Here is a 12,665-nt window from a genome sequence, read left to right on the forward strand (position 1 = left end):
GAAAGTGAAAAAAGAAGAGCAAATAAAATCCAAAGTAAGCAGAAGAAAAGAAATAATAGAACTTAGAGCAGAATTCAATGAAATTGTAAGGAAATCAATAGAGAAAATCAATGAAGACAAAACATGTTTCTTTGAAAAGATCAATAATATCAATAAGTCTCTGGCTAGACTAAGAAAAACAGATAGAGGACACAGATTACTTGTATCAGAAATGAAAGCAAGAATATCACTACAGATACCATAGACATAAAAAGGGTAAGAAAAGAATACTAAGAACAACTCCATGTCCCAATTTGAAAACATAGATGAAACGGATCAATTCCTTGAAAGGCACAATTTGCCAAAGTCATACAAAAAGAAATAGATGATCAGAATAAATATATATATAAATATAAATATATATATATATTTGAAATATGAAGATCTTTGTATTGTATCTCAAAGCCCATCAATAAACAACCACTAAGAAAGAGGCACTAAAGGACCAAGAAGACGGAGGGACTTAGCCAGTTGATATCAGCAAGTCTGATATCACAGTTCATCTGAAATCACTGTCTGTCACAGTCCATCCTAGCATTGGCACAATGAGCTCATGAACAGAGTAGGTAGGTGAAAGGGATGGAGGTTGTGTATGAACCCAGTAGCATGGGCCCCATACTCATTAAGGCTGATTTTAGCTACCAATGCTGCCAAATGTCAACTTGCCAGCAAGAGACAAACACTAAAACTCACATATTTCAACATCCTTCATGGAAAACCAGCTACCCACTTGGTGGCAATTTGGTGACATTGGATCTTTTTATTCTGGAAGGGGCAGCTGTATTGGACTGGAACTGACATGTATTCCTAACTGTGAGGTTTTAGTTAGCATTGATATTTGGGGGCTTACAAGTGTTTGATCCCCTGAATAGGATCCCCCATAACATTGCCTCTGATCAAGAGATATAGTAAAGGGGATTGGCAAAGGGCATACAATAGCTGGATCCACTAGTTTTGTCACCTATGAGAGCTGCTGGCCTGGTAGAGTAACAAAGCCATTTTTTGAAGGTTAGCTGTCATGCCAGCTTGGAGATGATACCTTTTGAAAACTGAGGCATCATCCTCCAGGAAAAACCGAAGACCATAATATGGTGCTGTGGCCCCCATTGAGTCGAATATTGAGTATGAGCATCAAGGGATGACAGTAGAAGAGATCCATTTACCGTTAGTATTGGTGACTTACTTAGGGAAATTTTTAATCCTTACAACTTTAGGTTCTGTGGATCTGGACCAGTGCTATCCAATAGAAATATAATGGGAGCCACATATATTATATAAATTTAAATTTTCCAGCAGTCAAATTTAAAAAACTAAAAGGAAAAGAGTGAAATTAATTTTAGTAATGTGCTTTATTTAACCTATTGTTACCAACTATATTTCAAGAGCTCAATGGCCACAATGGGACTAGTGGCTCCTGTATTGGACTGTGCCAACTTGGAGGTCCAGGATCCCAGAGTGGGAATGCTACTACTAGGGACGCAGTAGGAGCTCAATCACTTCAAGTTCCTTATGCCAGAAGGCTAGCAGGGAGGCAAAGGAGTCACTGCACTGGCAGGGCCATTGACTATAATCATCAGTCATCAGTTTTGTAGCAGGGGCTGTGCAGAATTCACTTCGCACTCTTGGTATTCCCTTGTCCAACTGTGATGATAAATCAACAGGTGAGCAGCCACAGCCTGAGAAGTCATGATGATCAAGGGCTCATGTCTCTTAGGGGTGAAAGTCTAGGTTATCTTGCCAAGTAAGTCCCCCGAGAGCAGCAGAACCACTAGCAGGACCACAGAAGGAATCTGTCATGAGCAGAAAAGCAAGGAGAAAAGGAGTATTTGTTGTGATCTCCAGACAAGCCGTAATAGCATGTGTCAGCATTTCTTATGTAAGTTCCCTAGGAAAAGAAGCCACAAGACTCCTGGAAGAACTGTTCCAAGATGGGGTAAAATTTCCTTACAAAGTAAGTGGACAATACTGAGTGCTCTGGTGCATGTCTTAGCTCATTTCTTTAGGAGCAAAGCACTCATTGTCCCAGCTGCCTGGAGTTATTGACTGCTGCCACAGGTGAGGTCCCTTCTGGAAGTGTCTTTGGCCAAAGGGCACTGCCTGACCCAAGATTATGTCCTCCCAAAGTCAGTCACATCCCATTTGAGTCAGTGAGGAGGTACAAGTTTCTTGCCTCAGTGAGCGACAACTCTGAAGGGCTATCTTAGCTTTAGAGCTTTCTATAGGATCTGCTGATGTTTATCATAACTACCTTACAGTTCAGCATCTACCTCTGCCCAGTTCTGCTTTCCTCATCCCCAGATGGGTGTTATTTCTAAGAACATACTCCCCAACAAATCTCCTTCCACAAAACTATGACTCCAGAAATCTTGGCAGGAGACAAGTCTGCATTGTTGAAAACCTCAGAGTGATAACTAGGTAAGAAGGTAGGAATTAACAATTTCATCGTCATCTTCATTCATTTACAATTGCATCTGACTTTCATGATGCCCTTCTTTGGCTTTGTAGGAGGAAAGACAGACATGGTCATTCTCTGCTGACCATCCTTCTTTTGGTTTATGCCTCTTGAGGTTTCAATATTCTCTCTTACCTGGTTGTCTCATATCTATCCTTGAGTTTAAACACTTACCTATATGAGGTACTTTTTCACAATATATTTTGTAGTCATCACTGATCTTCTCTATGGCCACCTTTGGATACTTATAACAGAGTTCCTGAAAGGCCATTTTCTCTATGTCTGTCAAATAGTGAAAAACAAAAATGGAGTCTTATTGTCTACTCTGGTTTCAAAGATTCAGAATCACTTTTTTTTTTTTTGCAAGTATAGTCTTTAAAATGCTATTTAAGTAGGACAATAGTGTTTTACTGGAATGTTTATATAGGAAATACAAGTTTCCTAGGCCAAATTAGAAGCAAGAAAATACTGCCTCTCCTGTCCTCTAGAATGGAGGCTTTTGTCCTTCTTGGGGAGACCTGACCCATTGAAATTTTCTGCCTAAGGGTAACTGATATGACTTTGAAAGAGGCACTAAGTGTTAACATACATACTAGAAGTAATTCATCCAAATGAATATGGACCCCTTCAAACCCCATCTGGTATAGGGAGGAGCTGCAAATGCATTCAAACATTCTGTTATTGCACCAAAAATTTTGATGCAATTACCTTCAGAATTGACAACTCATATCTCTGAATACCACCAATAGTTGTGAATCATTGTCCTTTGAGAGTGAATTATTTTTTTCTAAAGGTAGCTATATATCATGTCTAGTCATGCATGGTGAATTGGGAGGGAATGACTTTCTGTATTCAAAATGAGATGGGACTGTAAGGCTGAGGCAGCAAGAGAAGTTTTAATGAGGTATTAGGCAATCCTAAAGGAAATCAGCCCTGAATATTCATTGGAAGGACAAATATTCATTGGAAGGATGAATATGAACTCATGCTGAAGTTGAAACTCCAATATTTTGGCCACCTGATGTGAAGAACTGACTCCCTTGGAAAAGACACTGATGCTGGGAAAGATTGAAGGTGGGAGGAGAAGGGGACAACAGAGGATGAGATGGTTGGATGGCATCACTGACTTGATGGACATGAGTTTGAGTCAGCTCCAGGAGATGGTGATGGACAGGGAAGTCTGGCATGCTGTAGTCCATGGGGTCACAAAGAGTTGGACACAACTGAGCAGCTTAACTGATACTGATAGGCAATGGCAGAATAGCAGCACTGTGCCTACCAAGGTCAAAACACTCATTTGTGTTATGAGCTCTGAGATTTGGGGTAAATTTCATCACCCACAGTTTCCCTGAAACTCTCCAGGGCAGTCCAGGACTTTTTCAGGTTATACTGGTGGAATCTAGAAGGAATATGGGGTGTGGCCCTCTGAATGTCAGTTGTCTTATGTCAACATTGTAATTGTCATCATTACCATCTCTCAGTCAGAAGACTCTGTAGTGGTAAAAGCAGTGGATTATTGCTGCTATCGATTCAGTTTTCTAGTCTTTCATCAATCCCTCCCTTGCTGAGAAACCTTGGGCAAGACTCTTACCTCAGCTCAGTTTCTCTACAAGCAATATGAGAGTATTCTAGCTCTGATGCTCAGAGACTTTATAGTATAGCCTGAGTGGAGGCATCAGCCTACTTGGGGAGCCAGGGCCCGGACTTGGACAAATGCATGGGAGGCCCTTCACTGGGGTAGATTTGCATTTCAAGAAAGCAATGGCGGAGGGTATGCTGAAGGGAGGGAGGGGGCATCTCCATGGAGGTGATTACCACTCTTCCTGACCCCTCCTGGCATTTCATGGTCATCAAGGGGAATGCCCCTTGCCCAGCATGTATAGGGTCAAATTTATCCGCCATCCTTTCACTTTTCTCTTGATTCCTGGGAAAGGATTTGGAATGTTTGGGATTTAGAGAAGGGGAAATCCTAAGGTAAACCAGATGTGGCCTGTTCATGCTAGCTTTTAATAACTCATGCCCGAGTATGTTCCAAAGGGCAAGCACCCAAAGCAACCTGCTTTGTACACAGAGTGCACATCAAAATTTTTAAAAGAGGTGAGGGTTACATTTTTTAGTGGAATCTAACAAGTACTACTTGTTGAGGACCTACTTGCTATGCAAATGCATTACCGCCTATCCTTTCAACAGTGCCATCATCCCCATTCTATAGATGAGGAGATGAGACTCAGGGAGATAGTGGCAGGCCAAGTAAGCTCACAGAGCAAAGGAGTGGTGGAAATGAATTTTCAAAGCTCTTGATTACTAATTTCAGGGCTGCAATCACCATCTGCAGTGATTTTGGAGCCCAAAGTCAGCCACTGTTTCCACTGTTTCCCCATCTATTTGCCATGAAGTGGGCTCCAAAATCACTGCAGATGGTGATCGCAGCCATGAAACTAAAAGACGCTTACTCCTTGGAAGGAAAGTTATGACCAACATAGACGGCATATTAAAAAGCAGAGACGTTACTTTGCCAACAAAGGTCCGTCTAGTCAAGGCGATGGTTTTTCTAGTAGTCATATATGGATGTGAGAGTTGGACTATAAAGAAAGCTGAGCGCCGAAGAATTGATGCTTTTGAACTGTGGTGTTGGAGAAGACTCTGAGAGTTCCTTGGACTGCAAGGAGATCCAACCAGTCCATCCTAAAGGAGATCAGTCCTGGGTGTTCATAGGAAGGACTGATGCTGAAGCTGAAACTCCAATACTTTGGCCACCTGATGTGAAAAGCTGACTCATTTGAAAAGACCCTGACGCTGGAAAAGATTGAGTGCAGGAGGAGAAGGGGATGACAGAGGATGAGATGGTTGGATGGCATCACCAACTCAATGGGCATGGGTTTGGGTAGATTCTGGCAGTTGGTGATGGACAGGCAGGCCTGGCGTGCTGCAGTTCATGGGTCGCAGAGTCGGACACGACAGAGCGACTGAACTGATTACTAATTTGTATGTCATGACTCAATAGAATGTCAAAAAACAGTTATTACCAGCTTTTACAAAATGAAATGGAATAATATAGAGAGTATGAGAGTATATAATCTTATGTAATAAGGACAAGCATTGCTTTGTGAAAAAATTTTAATATATATTTATACACACACACATACTTATACAGGTATATATTTCCCAAAATGAAGTCAAAAGTACTTATTGTGCTTTGAAGTTTGAGAAACACTGCAGTACTCTGACTGCCTCAGCACTGATAATTAAAGCAGTTTGTTCAATTTGAACAATACTGGCTACTCTTACTATTGCCAAATGTTGTGTTAATAGCTTTCATGGATGGTCTTGGGTCATCTTCACAACAAGCCTATTATTCCCATTTTACAGTTGAGAGAAACGGGGCTTGAAGATAGGTTAAATACATTGTTCAGGTTCACACAGTCACTAGCAGAGCTAGGATATAACCCAGATCTGTGAGACAGCAGAGCCTTGTGTTCCTAACCACGGCTCTCCACTGCCTGAGTGGCTGATGTGTTATATTGGGGGAAGCAAGTGGCTGTTAAAAATATATCCACAGAAATGTCTTAGACCTGATTCTGGGGAGGTATGGCACATGTTTTTCAGAGGCATGAAATGCAGTAATCAGTATAACTGTGGTGATGTCTTGGTGGGCATGAGCCTGGTCAACTTGAGTTCTCTGGTTCCCTTTCAGAGCCAGTGGGGGCCTCTGCAGTCAGTCCGTCTGGATTCAGATCTTGACTCTGCCACTTACTGTGTGACCTTGGAAATGTAACTTGTCCTTTCTGTGCCTCAGTTACCCTGTACTTACCTCACATGTTATTTGGAAGATCAAATGAGGTCCTCTTTATCACCTTTGCATTGCATAGTGCTGACACATAGTAAATACTTAATGTTAAAATACTAATATTTCACAGCTGCTTGTATGTAAGGATAAAAAAAAATTATGGTGACTGACCTTACCTGCCAGAAACACTGGAGACTTCCTTTCTATCTGGAGGGACCCACCTTGCTTCAGGTTCTCAGTAGCTATCTTTTGCCATTGCATAGATTCCATTTCTTCCATGTTAGCCAAACCCTGGCTTAACTCCAGTGATTCCTCAAATCTCTTGTAAAGAAGAATGATCTCTTCTTTGCTTATAGATTCTTTTTTATGCCACCTGGTGCAGATGAGCCTGCTCTGAGTCTAAGAGAAGGAGATGGTGACAGACAGCATTTGCTGTAGGAACTAGGCCAGAAGCAAGATTTTTACAGCTTGGTCCTTCTTTGCCTCCCTGTCACATGGACTCTGATTACTTTCAGTTTGTTAAGAACTATTGTTCTTTTACAGATACACACACACACACACACCATACATACCACACATCTTCAAATCAAACTTTCTCTATAAGTGAGAAACTCTACATGAATGTGACTTCTTCAAAGCCAGTTTATGCCCTTGAATCTTTTTCCTTCAGAGGTTTCTCTTTAGAACATCAGAGACCATCAACCCCAGTTGATAGAAAAATACTCAACATTTCATTGACTTTAGCAAAGGGCACTTCTGAAAGAGCAGTAACTCCCTTTTCTTCCCTCAACCTCATGATTCCTCCCCAACTCAAAGTCCCTCCTACTGTAAAAACGAGAAACCAGTAGTCCTCTTCATCCAGGAACTCAGTATACCAGGGGCTGAGGATCTGAAATCCAAATACAACATAAGCATTATGAGGAGAGGCTTGCTGCCTCTGTCCTGCTAGTACTCACATGGGAGAAGAGAAGGCCGCAGATTCTGGATTCTCTAACTTGGAGATATGGAATAGCAAACATTAGCCATGACCAACCAGGAAGTATTCTTTTGCCTCTCTGAATATGACAGCTTCCATCACAGCCTCTCTCTGAATCTCAGAGAACAGTGATTGGTATTTATTTAAGAAGAGGCTTCCCTAGTAGCTCAGACGGTAAAAAGTTTGCCTATAGTGCAGGAGACCAGGGTTCAATTCCTGGGTCAGAAAGATCCCCTGGAGAAGGGAATGGCAATCCACTCCAGTGTTCTTGCCTGGCGAATTCCATGGACAGAGGAGCCTGGCAGGCTACAGTCCATGGGGTTGCAAAGAGTCGGACACAACTGAGTGACTAACATGTTCACTTTCACTTTAAGAAGAGAAACAACAAATCCTTTACTGAAGGGCAATTATTTGACATCTACATACTTATTTGTTCCTTTGTAAAGTACTATCTCATTTAATTCTTAAAAGGGTCCTGGAAACCAACCACCTAGCCAAACGGTGATAAAACCAGGATTTAAAAGCTTTTTCCTATATTCCACATGGATTCTGTTTTCACTTAAGTGAATCAGAAGTTAGGAAACAAACATATATTAGCTGGCATGCTATCAGTATTCAACAAAAGGTAACTGGATAACTGGAGGATGGTTGAACAGATGGGTGAAAATGAGAGTTCTTATAGAAACAAGTATCTCAAACCAGAAAATATTGTCCTGAGCAAAGCCCAAAGTAAGGGTCATCTCCAGTTGGGATTAATTGATTCAACAAATGTCTGCTGAATGCACTATTGAGCACTCAGCACTATACTGCCAGTAGCTTTCTAGATGCTGGGAGACTAGTGACAAAACATAAAAACCTCTGCCCTCATAAGGAGAAGGAAAAGAAGCAAAATAAGTAAAAAAAAAAAAATCTATCTATATAACACACACACATATAACATATACACATATTGTGTATTTATTTAAAATATAATACAAGTATATGTGTATATAACAGATTTACACTTTACACACAAATGCATACATGTGCATTATAAGGATTATACATGCATTATACATGCATACACACAAAGTGTGTGTACGTCTGTGTGGAAGGATACATATATGGATCCAGATCATGGTAAGTGCTAAGGAAAAAAGTAAAATGGGGATAGGGCTGAAGTTTTATGTAAAGTGGGCAAGTAAGGCCTCACTGAGATGACTTGAGCAAAAACCTGAGGGAGGCAGGGACTCAGTCGTACGGGGATCCACACATTACACACAGTAGGAGCAGCACGGCTGAGCTGGCCATGTGTCTGGCATGACCAAAGTGATGAGCATGGGGGCAGAGGAAGATGAAGCCAGAGAGGAGAGGCAGAGGACAGACAGTGTAGGCCTTGTTGGTTTTAGCAAGGACTTTGGCTTTTACTGGAGACAGCCATCTGTCTTCAATGTCCTCACTTTTATTTTCAGTTAAATCACACAATGTATGTTGTGGCCAGTGCAGAAATGGATCTGCTGAGGGTCAAGAGTAGATCCAGAGGCATCAGCTAGAAAGCCATTGCAATGATCCAGGTGAATTTGGACAGAGCTTGGATAAGAGTGGTTATAACAGGTGAGGGGAGGAATATCAGATTCTGTATATTTTTAGGGTTGGACCAACTGAATTCACCCATAGACTAGACATGAGTGTGAGACAAAGAGGTGAGTCATAAATGATATCAAAATTTTTAATCTTAGAAACAGTGATAGCCCAGCATCGTATAATAATATAAATACCTTTAATATCTTTGCAGCAGACCAAAGGCCAAGGGAGGGAGCTTTGCTGTGTGGATTTGCTGATGCAGGAAACAGCCGATATAAGCCTCCATCTAGTTCCAGATGCCTCCACAAAGGGTAGGGCAGGTAGGGAGGAGGGCTCTGGAACTTCTACTTGGGAACTGTGCAGACAACTTTGACTTTGTACCCCCTGGACAGATCTCATCCAACATTGCCCAGATGTGCAATCTTGGATAATTAAGGTGCATTGGAAATTGTGCTGGACTTAGAGCCAAGAACTCCTGGGTTCTAACCCTGGTTCCTCTACTAGTCCAGCACAACTTCCAATGCACCTTACTGGCCCTGTGGTTTCCCTACCCTTCTTTGTAAGCAGTCCCTTTTTATTGAGCTCTCTCCTCAATTTGGTTCAGTCACTTGTTTTCTGCCAAGATTTTGACAATAGTCAACCTATTACTTCCTGTGGGTGTCTAGGATAGCCCCATGCTTTTATCTAATGTTTTGGGATAAGAATAAATCCTCCCACTTGGCCATTTCCATGATGGCTAGGCTAGGAAAGGGAGACCCTGTATTTTGATTCATGACATTTAGCTCAGAGTTCTTAAAACATCCCTCAGTAGAAGAGTCTGAGGTTGGAAGACTCCATATCAGGGGGAATTGAGGGAGAAATAAAAGGTGGGTAGTGACTACTCTTCCACCTTTATCCTACTTTGGGATTCCGGCTACTTCTTGGGAATTTATATAACTTACCCATAAGAGATCAACCAACTCATCAATACATATTGTGTGGGTAGTTATATCATTAAGTTAGTCAGTATAGATGACCAGGTAGGATTTTTGGTCAGTCTTGACCTAATCTTCCAGATACCAACCCATTTCTGTGATGCATGGCCTACCTTGCAGATCTCCTTCTGGGTTCTGGGAATCCAGGGGTTCACATCCCCACAAGGAAGCATCTCCTTCAGGCCTTCAATGGTTTGGGATTTGAGCGGCAGGCGTGGACCAATCTGCTCATTCAGGTAGAGCTCACAGATCCTGTTGCCCAGCATGTGCCGAAAGATGGCTTTCCCAGTCTTCCTATTACTCATCAGGACACTGAGGAAATGGTGCAGGTCCTGCCAGAGGTCCAAGAGTTGGATCTCCACTTTCAAATTCAGCTTCTTCAGGTGGTCCCGGAAGGGACTCCCTGCACAGGTGTCCGCACACAGGGCCCAGTGGATGTACCCCAAGGAGAGGTTCTGCTTCACGGCCTTCTTGATGGTCACATGGGAGGAGTAATTGATGATGGGGGTGATAGTCCTCAGGTGGGTTGAGAATGCTGTCTCAAAGATGCCCTCCATGTGGAGGTGGCTCTTGGCCTTCTTCTTCACATTGGACTTCCTGGCATAGAGAACATCCTTTTCCAGGGAACTAATGATTCTGTCCTTTGAAGAGGCCTCTTTTAGGAAAGGCTTTTGTATAACCACCTTGTCTTGAGAACCCAGTTCCTGGGGGGACAGTATATTGGTATCTGGATTGGTATCCATTTCCAGAGACCACGAGCCACAGTCTATCAAGTGCCACATCTTCCTCTTGATCTTCCTGCTTGAGTACTGCTTCTGGGGTTGGTGGGCCTTCTTGATGTTCATATTCAGAGGGAGCCCTCCTTCATGGGTATAGCAGATACTGTACAGGCGAGTCTCATATTCCTGCATCAGAGCCTGGCATGATTCCTCCTTGGCCATGACTGTCTTGGCGTGGGTGTAAAAGTTGGGGAGCCAGTAGCTCTGGAGTTTGAACAGGGCCACTTTTTGCATGTGGCTCAGGATCTCCCTCCTGGTGGTTGACTGGTTGGGATGCCAGATGGACAGGTTCAAGAGGGCCTCTGGAAAGAATAAAGAGAGATAGAGGATGAAAATGATGTGGGGATAGTTAGGTTTATGAATTTTTCCAAACGTTTTTGTGTATAGCATTTCATTCATTCCTCATGCAACCCTAGACAGGTCAGAGATAAAGTGAACATGATTTTAGGGTTTGTTCAGCACACAATGACGCCTTATTACTCTGATCACCTTGCTTCTTCCCCAGAGAAATAACCATTTTGTGAGATTCCTCAAGGTACTTTTTAGACTACTGAACATTATTTAAAGAAAAACAAGTGGTACCAGCAAATATGTTTAAGAACAAGAAATATGTACCTCTGAACGGAATTTCTCAGAGTTAGATATGACCAAAGGAAGGAGCTTGGACTGGATAATTTGGTAAAGTCCTGACTAGCCCTGATTTTAATATCATCAATTCCCAATTATCTATATAAATAGAGAGGAATGTGACTAACCCCAAACAGTGCAGCTTCTGGAGCACATCAGTTGTGTTTGGGTTAGGAATGCCTCCTCATTTAATAAATAAATACATTTGAATGAATTTGATGTTCTAGAGAAGGAGTTGGCAAACTTTTTTTCTATAAAGAGTTAAATAGTAAATATTTTAGGCTTTGTGAACCATTTATAGTCTCTGTTGTACAGTCTTAAGCTTTAAAAAATAAAAAAACAGTGTTAGCTCATAGGCCACATGTACTGCATTTGGCCTGTGGACTGTAGTTTGTTCTAGAGAATCCTAATAGAAAACAAAACAAAACAATAGAAAAACACAAAACAAGCCATGCAGGCTTAGAAAGTGCAGGAACTGTTCAATTACCTTGTCCCAATTCCCCTTCACTCTTTCCAGCTAACCTTCACTAACAAGCAACATCTCAGGAAGAGGCACATACCAGCTTAAGGACAACTGTCTCTCTCAACCATTCCCTGTTAAGGGTTGGGGTTCCCACTGGCATCCCTAATGGAGAGAGGAGTAGTCTGCAAGGAAAGAGACTGAGGAGTATCAGACATTGGATTGATTTTTTTCTTCTCCCAGGGATTTCACCTCAGATACGCTTTATGATTCTTACTGATGTTCATGTTGCAGAGAGTCAGCACCCGTGAGCTCTCCTGCAGATGGGTGGCCTTCAGCACAAAGAGGAGGGAAAGGTAGTGGTCTCTCACTTCCAGGTCCATCTCATCTATGCTCAGGATCTTCTCAACAAGAATCCAGAAATCCAGCAATTCTTCACCTATGGATCAGACAGGACCACCTATGGATCAGACAGCAGACTGAGCTGCACCCCAAGCTTGCCCCTTCAGTGGTTGCATCTGAGTTTGGCAGCTGACACCCCCCACCCAATCTCCACCCCCAGCCTGCTCTACTGCCTCCAACATCACCCTGAGCCACTCCTTTGGCTTAAGGGATCATTTCCAGAAACGTTCTAATGCAGGAGCTGATGGGAGACATAGAGAAAAGGGACTTAATGGGTAGGACTCTTTCATGATTTTTTTTGGGGGGGTGGTTTGTTAGAGAAACTGTCAGTTTAGGAAAAACCACATGAGAATAGATCATTAGACATTAAAGTTTTGTCCGAAAAATAAAGATCAGGGTAAAACGAACAATTCCTAGATCATGAACCCAGAGCAGCCTGCAGAAGGACCCTGGAGCCCAAAGGTGCCAAAGACTACATTCCCCGTGTTACAGCTTTGCCAGGGCTGAAGTCTGAAGGACCAACTGTAAGACAATCTGTCTAGTTCTTCCCTGCCTGACCCATGGAAATCCAGAATTTCACCTTTATACTAAGATTTGTTCCTGTGT

General features: G+C 42.3%; 1 protein-coding gene across 1 annotated transcript in view; it reads right to left on the reverse strand.

The window, feature by feature from the left end:
* The window catches only part of RGSL1 (regulator of G protein signaling like 1), a 49,616-nt gene that overhangs the window by 25,078 nt on the left and 11,873 nt on the right, over positions 1 to 12,665 (reverse strand). Inside the window, exons 5-9 of the mRNA XM_043485714.1 lie at positions 11,935 to 12,096; positions 9,905 to 10,872; positions 7,105 to 7,167; positions 6,455 to 6,677; positions 2,666 to 2,773 (exon numbers count right to left, since the gene is read on the reverse strand). Coding sequence (XP_043341649.1) covers positions 2,666 to 2,773; positions 6,455 to 6,677; positions 7,105 to 7,167; positions 9,905 to 10,872; positions 11,935 to 12,096 — 1,524 coding nt within the window. The remainder of the gene's footprint in view (positions 1 to 2,665; positions 2,774 to 6,454; positions 6,678 to 7,104; positions 7,168 to 9,904; positions 10,873 to 11,934; positions 12,097 to 12,665) is intronic.

The sequence above is a fragment of the Cervus canadensis genome, chromosome 13 (assembly GCF_019320065.1).
Source record: "Cervus canadensis isolate Bull #8, Minnesota chromosome 13, ASM1932006v1, whole genome shotgun sequence".
Classification (NCBI taxonomy): Eukaryota; Metazoa; Chordata; class Mammalia; order Artiodactyla; family Cervidae; genus Cervus; species Cervus canadensis.